Below are 15,437 nucleotides of genomic sequence, written 5' to 3'. Positions count from 1 at the left end.
TATTATTCAGTATATGCCACACATACCCTTTTACTAAAATAACCTTATTACAGAACTTTGGAGCAACAAGCTAGAACAAGCACACCCACTTTGAGGAGTTCCTTCAATTCAACCTCTAGTCCAATAGCTTTCCACCATCCCCAGCCCCCTGGCTAGAAATCTGAGGTAGCCAGAAAGATCCCATGTACAATGTGGGGAGTGGGTTAACTTTTCATGTCTTTGCTTCCAAAGACTGTTTGTATGCAAATTTTAACAACAATTTTTGCAATTAACAATTTGGCCCATGAAGTTTCTTTTTCTTACTTAAGGAAATGCATTAGACTTTAGTATATCACATTCTCCTGATTTATCCAAACACTTTGTATTCCAAGTTGAACAAGACAAGTATCTGCATTTTTATTTAACCTTTTTGTTTGATTTTAAGCTAGACTATTCTATAAAAATATTAAACACAACAATTCCGGCCACAAGACAAACACCACAAGACAGAACATAGAACACAAAACATAATTCCTATTGTGCCAGTAAATGCATGGTACGTTGAATGCTGTTCAGGTGGCATCAGTTTTCTCTGATTATCTGAAAGACAAAAACCAGAGGTCTACCCCTTCTAGGCAGACAATCATCGCTTAAAATATACAAATGCCCTTGTTGACTTCAGGCAAAACAGAGGAATTACCCCATATTTTCTTGTATTTGTTTCATAGGCAGCCCAGGTTTTCAATTACATAACACTGTATACATTCTTCAGCTAATTTAACTAAATTGTTCATAGCGAAATGATTGCAATCCAATAATTTCTTTGCCTGAATTTATTTACAAACATTTCACAGACACCAAGAACTTTCTCCTTTAGCATTTTACAAAGTTCAGCTGCTGTTTCCTCCAGCAACTACAGAGTTAACTTCTCACTCTCCCTTAAATCACTTACTTGTCTCCCAACAGCCACTTTTATCAACTTAACTCACCATTCCAAGTAAGTCCTGGGTATTTGAAATCCCCATGCTTGCACTTACTGACTCCTCCACTGCACCCTTAAAGTTTTCCAATCTGTTTTCCAATCTCTCTGTCTGTTGCCTGCCCGCATGGGCCCGATCCTCCTTTTCTTGCTGAACCGTTCCTTCCATGAGCACCAACTTGTTCCGCTACCAGTTTAGGTAGGAGGGTGGGCTTCTCAACTAGCCCCCACCCCTCTTGGTCTCTTCCCTTAAACATTCTTACTCACAAGACTACCCGAGTCCTCCCTCGTGAGGCTTGTCACTTGGACAAAAACACATGGCCCATTGGGCAAAGGCCATTTACTTAATATATAATCCAATCCTCTTTAGAGGGTTTACCCAGAAACCCATCCATCTGTCTGCTGGCACTTAAACAGAAAAGAGAATTACACAAAGCAGAGGAACTTACAGTCTAAGTCAGGCTTTCCCACTTCTATACATTGACCGCTACAGGGGACGGGACAGAAGGATCTCAATTCAACCTCAGAGCTTCCTCACATGAACGAGAGGTTCAGTTCCGCCCACACTCCTAACGCCCAAATGAACAGAGCAGAAAAACAACAGTAACCGGTTAAACAGAACAGAACCAGAACCAGATAGCGGTGAACAGAACAGAACCAGAACCAGATAGCGTTTCCTTATCCTATTAGGGCTCACTTTTACTCATGCAGTTCTCAACATATAACACCAACAGTACCAAGCAAAGCAAACATAAAATAACAAGGGTAAAACAAATAGATGATGTAAATTTTGCAGGGCTCCCCCCTTCTTAATTGCTCACCAAACTGTGACAACTTTCTGTTACCAGTCTATCCCTTGTGTCAGGTGATCGGGCTGACACTACAGGATTGTTGGGGGAAGATAAAGAGAGCACACCATATAACTGAATTTTTAAAGCTCCATTAATAAAATAAATAATAAAAACAATAACGGAGAGTGTTGGGAACGCTCCCACATCACTCAGGAAAACATTAATGCCCCAAGCCCGAAGCCCCTTTCATGCTCACACACGTACATCCAGACTGGCCACTTCTGTGTATAATGTTCAGAGAAGGGGGAGAGGTGGACGGGAGATTATCCTGTATACAGCTTATCCAGAATTTCCAACATGCTTCCACTCTTGGGAGGGCTGTTCTTTTACACCCTGGAATCTCCTGCGGTGTCTCTTTTCAGAGATTCCAGTCCAGGTCAGCTGCCTGTGGCTTCTCCGGTGTCACCAAGCCACACCGGCTCCGGGGTTACAAAGGCACACTATTGGATCTTACTGGATAGTTAAGCTTTGCAAATATAATCTCAGTTCTGTAACTTATATTGCCTTTGGTTCGCCTCTGTCAATTTTCCTTTTTCTACAGCCAGCTGGGGCCGAAAGCAGTTTTTCTTTGTACTTAGCATAGTCTGCTTTGATTCTTGACCTTGAACGCAGAGCAACTTTCTATTTATCCCTGGGCCAAGCTGAATTTCAAATTAACCTGTTCCTTTCCTCAATAGACAAATTTGCTCATGCTGTGTCAGGGCTTTTTGGTGATTAAACGCTGCTCTTAGATGTATGATCTTATCTAGATTGAAGTACCTTCTAGTGAGCATTGTTTAGATGGATTTTCACACGTGTAAATATTCCAATTCTCTAAATACCTGCAAGCTGATGAACCATAAAGTACGTACATGTAATATGTGGGGATACCCTTAGGGGGTGAGGTGGAATGTTTAGACTGTCCCCCCACCCATTTTCCACTTACACACACACACACACAGGGAGGGTGCCCTGTCCGCGCTAGCGGCTCATAAACTAAGGATTTTTCCCTACAGGGTACTCAGACAGGAGAGGCTAACTAGGATGGCCACGACCCTCCTACACATCCTTTCAGCAAAGAGCGTCGGCTAGTCTCTGGGAAACGGCGCCGCTTACTCTGATTGCATCCAGTGAGATGAGCAGACTGTCAGTAGCCTACAGGGAAAGGAAAGGGGAAGGGAAGATGAGTACACACACTCCTAGACCCAGGTAGCTTCCTCACCAGACGATGCCAGGCCGAGTCAGCCCACCATGGGTCGAACCTCCTAAAGATCCACTAGTTACCGGGCTTGCGTTAGAGTAGTCCTGGTCACGAGCTTTTGCTTCACAGGGTACTCTGGGCGTCTTCCGGTAACAGTCACTGACACTGGCCTCCAGTACCATTCTGCATCTGATCTTGCTTTTTAGCTTCAACAGGGAGAGAGTGCACTAGGACATAGGGTCTCCCCTTTCTAGACAGGTCCCTCCTTTGTCCCTGCACTATCTCTAACCTGCTTTTGAATCCTTGCACTCCACCAGACAGGGGGAAGAACAGGAGCTATGGTGGGGGATTTTTTTTACAAGAGCTCTCCATACAAACAGCTTCAGAAGCTACCCCGTTCACTGACAAAACAGGAGTAATTGGAGGATCGTGTTATAATTAAGTGATCCTTCTGGTGGCCACCTTTTCTGGTCCTCTAGTTGATATTGAGGCCAGTCTACTGTACAGAACTTTTTCAGTTTATTCTTAGTCATCGGATCTGAACCAAACACTTTCCTATTCGCTAGAATGCATTCTAAGGGTGTGCACCATGCCCTCTCCACTTTACTGTCCCTGCCCCATGCCGCAGGAAGACACTGGGCGTCCCCAGGTCTTAACAGACAAAGTCCAGACAACTGGACTGTTGCTACCTTATCCAGGGGACCGGTTCCTCACCGTCGCCCACAACTGCTTCTCCACTACTCGAGCGCGTTGTGCCCTCTGGGGTCGGTCGAACTGCGTCTCCGCTGAGGCCCCCGGTGAAGTCACTGGAGTGCACTGGGCGTCGGTCGTCGCCGCGATCCATTGACCACCAGGAGGGATCCGGGCAAGGCTAATTTTAGCCTCGAGCCCACCCAAGGACGCCAAAACTGTTTCAGACACAGAGGGTGCCTGAGGCAAGCAACAGTGGTTCATTGCCCAGAGTGCGTAGCGCCAATAAACACACCAGGGTGGGGAAGCAAGCAAAGTTTATTTGAGATCTCAAAGCGGTGCAAGGAGACGAACGCCTCAAATCATGCACACCTACACAAGTGGCTTTTCCCTTTTTATAAGTTTTTTTTCTCTTTCTTCCCCCCCCCTTCCTCCCCCTGTAGCAGTTACGTAAGCGCAGGCGCATTAAGTAATCGTGGCCGTGGCAGCTCGTTAGTAAGTTTTCGTTTTGCAAGTTATTTTTTCCTTCTGCTAAAAGTGCACAGGCCTTATCACTACTGCTCTAAACCAGTTTTAGCTGTGCTGCAACTGATAACTTAGTGTTACACATTTAATTTCACAGCTGCTAGCTTTCTAGATCAAGTAGAGTTCAACATGGAGGAGCTTTGGTTCACTGAGGCCTAGATTTATGCCTAGTGACACCAACAATACTGTCTGAATTCCCACTAATAAACAAAATGTTTCAAGTAGTCAGTAGTTATTAGGATCATGACTTAAAATATGTACGTCAGAAAATAGAAAAAAGTTTTAATTATTTTTTAATTGAAAAAGATTTGTTCATTTATAGAAAGATCTAAATTTAAAAGGTGAACAGAAATGTTTAGGTCCAATTTATTATGTCCAATCAGTTGAAAAGGTGCAAAAAGAGTCAGATATTTTGTCCAAAATTAGCTCTGGGAATGTATCTGTTTTTAAAATGATTTTGTATGCGAAAAGAATCGGATTGACCACTTGAGCCACAGAACAAGAACAGCACTGAACATCTGTGGAAGTTTCCCAACTTTGTTCTGCCAGTATGCCTTAACCACGACCTGAAGAGAGCCATCTCTAAAAGTAAAAGTTGTTGTTGGTTTTGAATAGTGTACAGTAAGCAATCCACAATATACTGGGTGTTTGCCAAACAGTCAAGAAAATCTGATCCTCCCTACTAGGAGCTCAGAATCAGATAGATAAGTAGATAGAGGTTAAGGGAAGTGGAACAGGGATATACAATTTATTTTTAAGTCAATTCAATTCACTGCAAGCAGAATTGCAGAAACTGTTCTTGAAGCGGAAGTTAAATAGAGATCTGGAGTGAATTCAAGTGAATGTTATCTCAGATGCTTAAAAGCATGTAAATTCATTGTTAGACACCATTCCAAGAGCAACTACTGTTTAAGATAATGGTTCCGTGCTTTTTTGTGTGTCTTTAGTGTGACTTCCATAAAAGTGATGCATGTTTCTTTCAAAATGTTAACTGAAATTTCAGTACCTTCTGTCAGTGCATTAGATTAAATTATAAGGTCTGTTTTTTCTGAAATAAATTGCAGCAAGAAGGCAGATGTCTTTTTAATATACATATTGTGACAAAAAGTGAGGAGTGACTATCCCACTTAACTTCAAAATTATCACTAAAGCCTTGGCTACACTGGCGCTTTTCAGCGCTGCAACTTTCTCGCTCAGGAGTGTGAAAAAAACACCCCCTATGAGCGCAGCAGGTTACAGCGCTGCAAAGCGTCATTGTAAACAGTGCCCCAGTGCTGCGAGTGCGGCTCCCAGCACTGCAAGCTAATCCCCACGGGGAGGTGGAGTACCTGCAGCGCTGGGAGAGCGCTCTCCCAGCAGTGGCGCTGCGACCACACTCGCTGCCACGGGAGCGCTCCTGCAGCAGCGCTTTGGAGTTTTGAGTGTAGCCAAGCCCTAAGCTGTACTTTCACTGTGCTGTAGCAATGTCCACCAAACTGCAAGCTGGTTTGCTGTAGAGTCACGCCCTGGTTTGCTGTGCAGTAACTTGACATGTAGACAGACTCTTCATTTGTTTCCTAGCTCTGTGTAGATCAAATATGCTGCAAGAATCCATTTTAGTTCCCGCCTAAGAAAGGGCAAAGTCATGTGGGTGTTTGTTTTTTTTTTAATTTAACCAAACTTTTTTTACTTTAAAAAATATTCAGTTTTTATTCAGGTATTTTGCAAAGTTTTGTGATAGTGTTTACTTTTTCCAAACAATCACTGTCAATAACCAGAACTAATTTTTGCGTCCACCCAAATGCTTGTTAAAGTTTATGAAATATGGTACTTCTGTATACAGACAGAATCCTTTCCCAGTTTTCAAATGGATGTCTTTTAAAAAAATATTTATTAACTGAAAATAACTACTTCCATTGCTTATGAACAATTAGTTTTGAGAAAATAATCTATCACTTGCCTGCTTCATTTCCATCAATAAGTTTTCTCTTTCTCCAGACCAATACTGGTGTCCAACAAATGACCATTCAAACCCCATATATAATGGGAAAAGTTCCCTGAATTTAGTATGCTAGGTTGAAGAGATCTGTTTTAGTCCATCATATCTGATAGTCTGTAACCACGTCTGCTGCTAACAGTGTGAACTGTAATTAGTTTACCATTTGCAGGGTCTAGTGTGCTAATTATTTTGTAAGGTACAGCTTACTGTAGAGGAAAGTGCTACTCCATTTTACATGATGCATGCAAAATATTTTTAGAAATACTTTTACTCAAGGGATATCTTTTAATTGCTGCAGGTTGGGCATGACTGGAATCTATGAATATAAATGCCAACATCCAAAGGAACTTAATGCTTTTTTGAAAAGTTGAAGCAAGACATGTTCACAGTTCCAGATCAATACTTTAAATATAAAAGTGCTTAATAGGATATCCTTTTACTAGCCAGAAGTGTGTATCTTCGATAGGTCCCAGAGGTTAGCATAGTTGCTTTAGACAAAGTTGCCTACCATCAGTGTGTCATGAATAAAAAAATAAGCTAAAGCCTTCTTGAGTGGTGCATAACATTTGCTCCATAACAGCATTGAAATTGTTTTAGTTCCCAATAACAAATGAAGAAAACATGGTGTTTATCTTCATTTTAAAGAAGGTTAATAAAGTTTAAAAATAATGATATTATGAATGCTTTGGACTGACCGGCAACAGTAGGTTGACTTTCAAGCACCATATTCAGTTGCTGTGGAGATGGTGACAATACAATATGATCAAATTCAAGTTGTTCATTGAAGAGTTTTATTTCTAAAAGTGAAGGAACATGTATTGTTAGTAAGGTTAGAATAAATGGGGAATTACTTGGAATTAATCAAATGAAGGCCAGTACAGAAGAATTTCTGTGTGGAGTGATCTGTTTGTCATTATTCTGTCTCTGTAAATAACGCTTTTTATTTTAAGACCGTTTGTGTTGCTTAGGGAGTTTAAATATTGTTAACAAAGGGAATGTCTGTGCTTCGAACTGAGGGTGGGATTGCCAAATTGAGGAGACATTGAGCTAGCATGTTAAAAATAGAATGCAGCCAGAGCAGCGCAAACTGCAGGAGGAGTTAGCTGCTCTGAGTATGTACCCGTCCAAGCCCCCGGGCACATACTAAGGATAGCTAGCCCGCTCGCACTGCTGCAGCTACATTCTATTTTTGTATATTAGCTCAGTGAAAGCTAGCATGAGTATGTCTCCTCAAGCTAGGAATCCCGGTTTGAAGTGTAGACGTACCCATAATGTTGCTAATCAACAGAGTCTTTAATATTTTTTTGAGCACTGAATTTTTTAGGTGTATTCTGTACCTTTGTATACAGAGTATACCAAACAAGAACATTCCTTTTAAACAAAAAGAAAAATCTTCTTATCTACCTATTGGCCTAGTATTTCGTATATGGGACTAATCCACACAGGGGAATAGATACTCCCTGAAATTGCTTAATTTCTATTTGATTCTTGCATGTCAGGGAATTGTGTCCCTATATGTCCACAAAATAGGTGAGGGATCCTATCTCCCCCTAAACCTCACAATGAGCCACCAGAGACCCTGCTATCAAGCTATCACTGGCCCTCTGGCTTCTGCAGGGGTCACTCTGTCAGGAGGAATCCTGACCTCAGGTGCCCAAGTATCTGTCCATGCCTTCACTCTTTCAGAGGCTTGCACAGCATAGGAGGGAAGCAGTATATCTTACTACATGTTCTGTCTGCAAGTTTTGTAACGGAGGAAGAGGGGATAATGCATCAGTTTTTGTTCCCTGCAAAGCTTTGGAACTGCAACCCCAAGAAGCCCCCACATAGGGGAAAGGGAGCATGCTATCGTGGCAGTGTACCTCCGTTTCTGTACCCTTCCCTACTACATGTGCATAGACTCCCTTTCCTCATACGTATGTGGAAAAGAGTAGATGAGCTCTTAGGAAGCAAAGCTGTCTGTCCTCTTCATGTTCCACAATAATAACAATTTTCCCCTCTCTGCTATATGATGGAAGACTGACTAATCTTTTCTCCTGCCTGAGGTGTAGGAATCCAGTCTTATCTATTGCATATAAGTTCTTATAATGGCTTCATCATTTTAGCATCTGGGCACCTTCCAGTAGCATATTACAAGGTGTGTTTGTCATCTGTCATATATGGTTTGTTCTTCCTCTCATTCTCACCCTATCGGGGATTTGTGCATGCAGTGTAGTGTTTTCTTTTGGTCGGTATATTTTGTTGGTGATGGTGGGAAGGTGGTGGTGAGGTTTGTGATAGTGCTTAATTCCTGGGGGAGTTCATTCCATGCTCTTGAACTGGCCCCCAAGAAAGCTCTGTGTCTGGCACAGATGAACTTTATACTTATGGTTGAAAGTTCTGTTGTGACTGAGGGGGAAAGTTGTCAACTGCAAGCTTCATCCTGGATCTTTAGGCTTTTCTTTTTTTTTAGATATGCTGCTCCCAGGCAATAGCGCGCTATGAAGATAAGGACCAAGACATGGAATTTGACTGAATATTCTATGGGAAGCCAGGGTACAGAGTAGAGGAAACAGGTTTGGTAGGGTCACATTAGCCTGTGTTGCTGAGGAGACACATTATAACCTTCTATAGTAGATGGAGTTTCCTAACGGCTGATGTGTGTTGCATTGGTGTAGTCCAGACAGGAGGTGGTGAAAACATGTATAACTGAGACCAGGTCATTGTCTGCCATAATATGATGGTGTTTCCTAGCCAGCCAGAGATGATAGCAGCATCTGTGAGTAATGCTTTCTATGTGAGAAGTAGCATCAGCAAGGAATCCAGGAGATTCCTAAACCTAGGATCTGAATTGACCAAATGAGATATATTCTTTCAACTAAAAGCAGCTGTGTTAAGTGGTGGAAAAAGTGATCCCATACACTCTTACCCATCTCACAGGTCTGTTGTGAGACTTGCTTAGTTAGCATTTGTAAAGCAATTTAAAGTCCTCTATTGAAAGGAGCTATTGGAGTGCTAAGTCATTTAATTACTGATTCTATTATATATGTATTGTAAAGAATATGAAAGATTTCGTAATGATGAAGTATTGTAAAATGCACCTTATACATTATTAAGACTTTGAGTCCTTTAGGAAATGAAATGATTCTTTTCCAAACAAAAAATTGTTAACCATTGTAATATGCCATTTTGGTAACATTCAGATAAATTCAGTGGAACTAAACTGATTTATACTAACTAAGAAGCTAGCCACAAATATATATTTTTTAAAACATCATATCTTACATTCTGTTCAGAGCAATTGAGAAGCCCATCTTGTGGTAGCATGCTCAAATCATTTTTTTCTACTAGATTTTTGTGTGGTGGTATTATCCTGAAATTTCTTCATTATTAGATTTTGTGTAGTTTACTGAAATGATGATTAACTAGTAATATTAACTTCTCAGTTTTAGGATCTATGACCTGCCCTGGATGCTCAAAATCAGTTTGCTGTATTGTTGCTTCTGATTTTCATCTCTGCTCCTGTTGAGTTTTCCATTCCCAGTAATTTTTTGTTTTGCTTGTTAGAAGGCTGAATTTGCATAAAATTGAGGATGAGAATAAGCTGTCATTTCACTAAAGAGGGGACTTGATATATCAGACTGGAGTATATTGCTAAGTGACTCTAGGGAACATAGAAACATTTTATTGGAGTTTATTTTTTTCAAAATTCAAGACCTCAGTCTCTAAATCTGAATCTTCATGGGAACCTATGGATGACTGTACTGGAAAGAACCAATGGTTTATCTAGTTGAAATATCCTCTCTCTGAAATTGATGATGAATGCTTCAGTGTAGAGGGTGTGAAACTTGCACAATGTACCTTAACTATCACTGGAGGAAATTTCTTCCTAATCCCATTTGCTGATTAGTTTATGGACTGGAGCATGGGGATTAATACACTTAGATATTAAAGAAGCTAAAATAAAATTACCAACATCAGCACCAAATTCTGCTTTTTAAACTAAAAAGAATTCTCAGTAAATTGTGCCAACACTGATACATGTTTTTGATATACACATTTTGTCATCTATGACTTTATGGTGATTTACTAGAACAAAGTGAACTTGATGGCCTAATAAGTGGGATTATGGATGGATTTCCATGATTGTTGATCCCTTTGATTAAACAGTCTAGCAGTGGAATAAACAGATTATGTATATATATCTGAGTTCTATTTTTTCTTTTTGAATGATCTAAACCAGATCTTTTTAATGCTCTGTTTTAGGTTGTGGACTATATCCTCCCACCCTTAGTTTCTTTGGTCCGTAGTCAGAATGGTAAGTACATGGCCACATCAACTAAAATTTCCATGAATTCCACATTTTGTTTTAATTAGACTTCAGTGTGGTCACATTCTTGGCACATTTATTTTCAAGTGGAATGGAGACTCTTCAGCTTGCGGTTGCTTTCAGAAACCACATCACTGCTTGTGAGCCACGAGGTCATGGCTGAGGAGAAAGAGGAGAGCCTTAACTCAAACAACAAGCTTCTGTATCTCATTAGAGATTCATTGCTGCCTCAGTAAGTACAGTACTGCTGCTCTAATGGGGAATAATTTGATATACAATCGATTTTGACTGTATATTTGTTTTAAATACCTTTTTGATTTAAACAAAACTAAAATAGTAGTAAATAATGAAGAATTGGTGTCACAGATTTTTCTGCCAGATGTGTGCCTACAAAATCCATTCAGTACTTCTGATGGGATCCCCGGGGTACAACCGGAAACATGGGACTGCTGTATCCCTTAAACTCTACAGCCTGGGCTGTCTCTCTCAGTGCAATGCCAGTGACAAACAGCAAACCCTTCCAGGGGCTGTGATCACTCAGCCATCAGCATGTGGAGATTCACACCCAGCTAATTGTAGGAATGCTCTCTCAGCCACTCATGAATCATAACGAGAGAAGTGAGGATACTGGATGGTTAGAGGAGGAGGGGAGTGATTTTCAGAGGTGGTCTGGCAAATCTCGCTTAATAATATAAAGCTCTCCATCAGAATGACCTATTTGGCCAAACAGAAGGGGTTCTCCATGTAGTTGTTAGCATGGGGAGTTCAACTGAAAATGGTTTGTATCCAGAACAACTCAGAGTACCTTTTACACCTTCAGGTTTCTGATTTTTCACTTAATTAGTTGAGAGTGCACTTGGTGGCAATTTTGGCATTTCACCCACCCATCCATGGGAAATCAGTATTTTCAAACTCCATGGTAATGAGATTCTTGAAAGGAGTCATTCAGCTCCATTTCAGTCTCAAGAACTGAGACCCTCGCTATCCAGTTGTATGGAAAAGGGGGATTTAATAGTTTAATTTGTGCTGACTTCATTTTTAAAGGGGGCTCTGGCTGGCCTACTTTGTGTGCAACTGAAGCCTGCAAAAAAAGTCTGCCCACATTCAATTGATTCAAGTGAGAGATTCTCCCAGGTGTTAGAATTTTGTTCTATATATCTGAAATGCAAAAGGGCAGCGTTAGAGAAATGCAGTATTAGCAAAGAGCAGTCGTCATTTTCTTCTCATGTGCTGTATACATGAATGACACCTTCTACTTGAGTCAAAGAATGGTAATTTCAGGTTAGAAATGTTAGTGTTTGTAGATTAGCATGTTATTTTTTTTTCCCTACCTTTCATTGAGTGGAATGTTTTCATTTCTTTCTGAAGGACATAAATCCACACTGTGTAGAGGCCGAGCATAGAAGTTTATTACACACAGTGCTGGCAGAGTGTCACCTTGCTTATTAGGCTCAGAGACACTGTCAATCAATTGATTACAATAGAATATATAGATTTTCTGTGGGTGGGGGAAAGTGATGGGGTAGGCAGTTCCACACCCCGATATAGGTTTTGCAGCAAGACAAGATAACACATTAGCCAATGGTTAAAAGGTTACATAATGTCTCCGCCCATGATGTCAAGTTAGCAAGTTAACATTTAATTAATACTTTGATAAAAATGTTATTAGTATAAAATATATATGTTGAATTCTGATTTGGGGTCCATAGGAATGGAGCAACTCCTTTGATTGTCCAACAGGTACATTCCTAGGAGTTAAAGCAAAGAAACAGTGAAAGTATATGGCAATAAAGTTTGTCCCCTTTATGTCTTAAGGCAGGCATTGGTCCCTGGGAAGGGAGGTGGAAGGATGCTATATCTTATATTGACATGTGCCAACTTTTCATAAACTCAAGGTTGGATCTGTGGGAAGAACATTCCCTACAGAAGAGACTGACACAATAGGAACAGGGATTCTTTATTCAATTTGCAACTCTGAATAAAACACAGTTATTTAGTTTTTAGCTCCAACACCTGGCAATTTGCTGACCAGGCCTATTTTAGCAAAACAAGATCATCTGTTTACCCCCGCTTTCTCTTAGCTAATCACTGTTTGCTAGGCCTCTGATCTCTTGACCAAACTCTGAACTTTGGGTCTGAGAGAGAGCTGGCACAATCCATATTCCAGGTTGTTATATAAAATGCACATGGATTTTAACCCTTCACTTTCAGTTAGAGGTTTTATTTTCCTGTGTATTTGGTAACCAATACAAAACTTTTGGAAATAATACTATAAACAGGCATGGTTGATATGGTTTGTATTAAATAAAAACTGATCTAAATTTTCCTCACACTCACATCACACCAACCCTTTTTCATATATGAAAATATTTTTTAATCTCTTCAAATACAGAAAATAATATTTCTCATTTACAAATTCCTCTGCACTTCCTGGTTTTGGTTGAGATCTCATGTGCTGAAATGTGATTAAGAATATCATGTGGTTGTTCTTGCCAGATTTCCAGCCCAGTTTTCCAAACTAAAATCTTGGATCGTTCAGATAGGGAGGAGGTAAATGTTTAGAATTTTTAGTGGTTAAAAGAACTCCAAAACCTCTGTCCCTTGACACTATTTATATGTGAGAAAGATGGCAGTATAACTCTTTACCAGATTATAGCTGAAATTTACCAAATAATTATTTTCAGCTCTAAAAATGGAGCTGTATTAGTTTGTACATTTCTTCATGTGATGAAAATATTGGTCATAGATATTCACATTGTAATGGCTTAGGAGCAAAGAGACTTGTTTTCCACACAGAAGGTACAGCACTGGGATATATGTGATTCATAAGCACATATACTTTTCCAGAAAAAGTTCATCATAATTGCCACAAAAAGAATGTTCATTTTAGCAGTTCTGGTTTTTTTTGTGTGGTATTTGGGTCGATGAATCACTTGGCTATAGAATTACTTAGTACGCCAAAATATCTTACTCTAAATAGTTCACTTACGTTACCTTTGGGGTTAAAAACTAGAGTTTCAAGTAAAAACAAATAACTAAGACTGATTTAATTGAACACGTTGGAGATAGAGGTTAAATAAATATAATGGTAATCATTTGGTTTTTAAATAATATATTTTTTCCATGGATGTTAACCAGTTACCAAGTATACCTCCACTCTGATATAACGCTGTCCTCGGGAGCCAAAAAATCTTACCACGTTATAGGTGAAACCGCATTATATCAAACTTGCTTTGATTCGCCGGAGCGTGCAGCCCCGCCCCCCCCTCCCCCGAGCGCTGCTTTACCGCATTATATCTGAATTCGTGTTATATCGGGTCGCGTTATATCAGAGTAGAGGTGTACCACATTTATAAGCATATATGCCTAAAGTTAGGCTTCTGTATCAATATTTATTAATATTGTTATGAATTACCAGTTTTTGAGACCTAAATACATGTTTTGTGCCACAAATTCAGGATTTTGAGAGCTAATTTAGGTGATTATCTTTAGGCTCCCTTGTTTAAAAATGTCGTCCCAGCAGTCCTTGGGACTGTGATAGACCCGGGCCTGTTGACAACAGCAAAGTAGTAGAAGGCAGATATATTGGCCACTGGATAAGCAGTTTTCTGTTCCCTGAGTGACCAGAGCAGGGGCTGCTCAAGGCTAATGAGAACACCTGCCTCCAATTAACCTGCTAAGAGTCAGATGAGGCTGTTAAGCACCTGACTCTAATTAAGGTCCCTCTGATGCTATAAAAGGGCTCACTCCAGGAAGACCAGAGAGAGCCAGGGACCCAGAGGAGAGGAAATGCATGCGAGGAACTGGGAGCAAGAGATGTGCAAGAATCTGAGAGTGAGTGGGCATACTGCTGGAGGACTGAGAACTACAAGGGTTACCAGACATCAGGAGGAAGGTCTGGTGGTGAGGACAAAGAAGGAGAAGGCCACAGGGAAGTAGCTCGGGGAGTTGTAGCTGTCACACAACTGTACCAGGAGGCACTCTAGACAGCTGCAGTCCACAGGGCCCTGGGCTGGAACCTGGAATAGAGGGTGGGCCTAGGTTCCTCCCAAACTTCCCAACTCCTGATCAAATGCAGGAAGAATTGACCTGGACTGTTTCTCAATCCAGAGTGTGAATCTGTGAGGCGAGCAAATCTGCCAATAAGCGCAGGACCCACCAAGGTAGAGGAGGAACTTTGTCACAAAACATGCATGAGAAGTCTCACTGAGGTTAGTAGGACTACTCGCATGTGTAAGTGTTTGCAGGATTGGAGCCTATGTCACTAGTGAATTAAGACTTTTTTTTTCTAATGTGAGAGAAAGCGACATTCATTAATCATAAATGAGAAAATGTGTTTTATTTCAGGTATTGGAATTTATTAGTTGGAAAGTAAATTAATACTTTAATTAATTAAAGCTAAGTATGCTAGCCATGTTATGTTCCAAGTTCATGACATTTTGGGGAGGAAATACCAGGAACTGAACCTGCCGTCTTGCATGGTAGCACAAAGACTTAATACTTGATGGTAGTTTTATATCTCTAATAATTAATTACAGTGATGTGTTGCTGAAAGCAAGCCCTGCCTTGCTCACACATGTACTGTGTGAAACAAGACTATTTTAACACACATTAGGGAACTTTTAGTGTATGCCAGCAGGTTTCACATAGGCCAGTTAGTGTGTAATGTGCTGAATGCTCCCTAGAATTTATACCTCTGGTGCAGATTAGTGCATTGTGTACACAGGCACACTCTTACAGGGAGTCCCATAGATGCCAAGATAACCAATGATATTTGCTGGTAGTTTTTTGTTGCATTTTGTCCTGCTTCAGAACTTTTTTAGAAAATGCTTATGCAATATGAAAACATTTTGGTAACAAAAAATGTGGTATTTTTACTAATGAAAGGTGCTGTTTTTGACAGGAGTGAGTCAATCTCTCTCTCTCATATATCTTATTTCATCCCT

At 40.4% G+C, this 15,437-nt stretch overlaps 1 protein-coding gene across 9 annotated transcripts in view; it reads left to right on the top strand.

The window, feature by feature from the left end:
* The window catches only part of ULK4 (unc-51 like kinase 4), a 440,534-nt gene that overhangs the window by 166,330 nt on the left and 258,767 nt on the right, over positions 1-15,437 (top strand). For 7 of the 9 annotated variants that reach the window (XR_007772329.1, XM_050937890.1, XM_050937889.1 and 4 more), the window contains 2 exons: positions 10,428-10,479; positions 10,579-10,723. Coding sequence is in view for 8 of the 9 variants with exons in the window: in XM_050937890.1 (XP_050793847.1) it covers positions 10,428-10,479; positions 10,579-10,723 (197 nt within the window). In the remaining variant the exon portion in view is untranslated. Of the gene's footprint in view, positions 1-10,427; positions 10,480-10,578; positions 10,724-14,231; positions 14,584-15,437 lie in introns of those variants that run through there. The other 2 variants (XM_050937891.1, XM_050937888.1) reach the window with 2 other exon arrangements.

Source organism: Gopherus flavomarginatus, chromosome 2 (assembly GCF_025201925.1).
Source record: "Gopherus flavomarginatus isolate rGopFla2 chromosome 2, rGopFla2.mat.asm, whole genome shotgun sequence".
In the NCBI taxonomy this organism is placed as follows: Eukaryota; Metazoa; Chordata; order Testudines; family Testudinidae; genus Gopherus; species Gopherus flavomarginatus.
The sequence above is the reverse complement of the archived record's forward strand: the minus strand, read 5'-3'. Positions and strand labels throughout refer to the sequence as shown.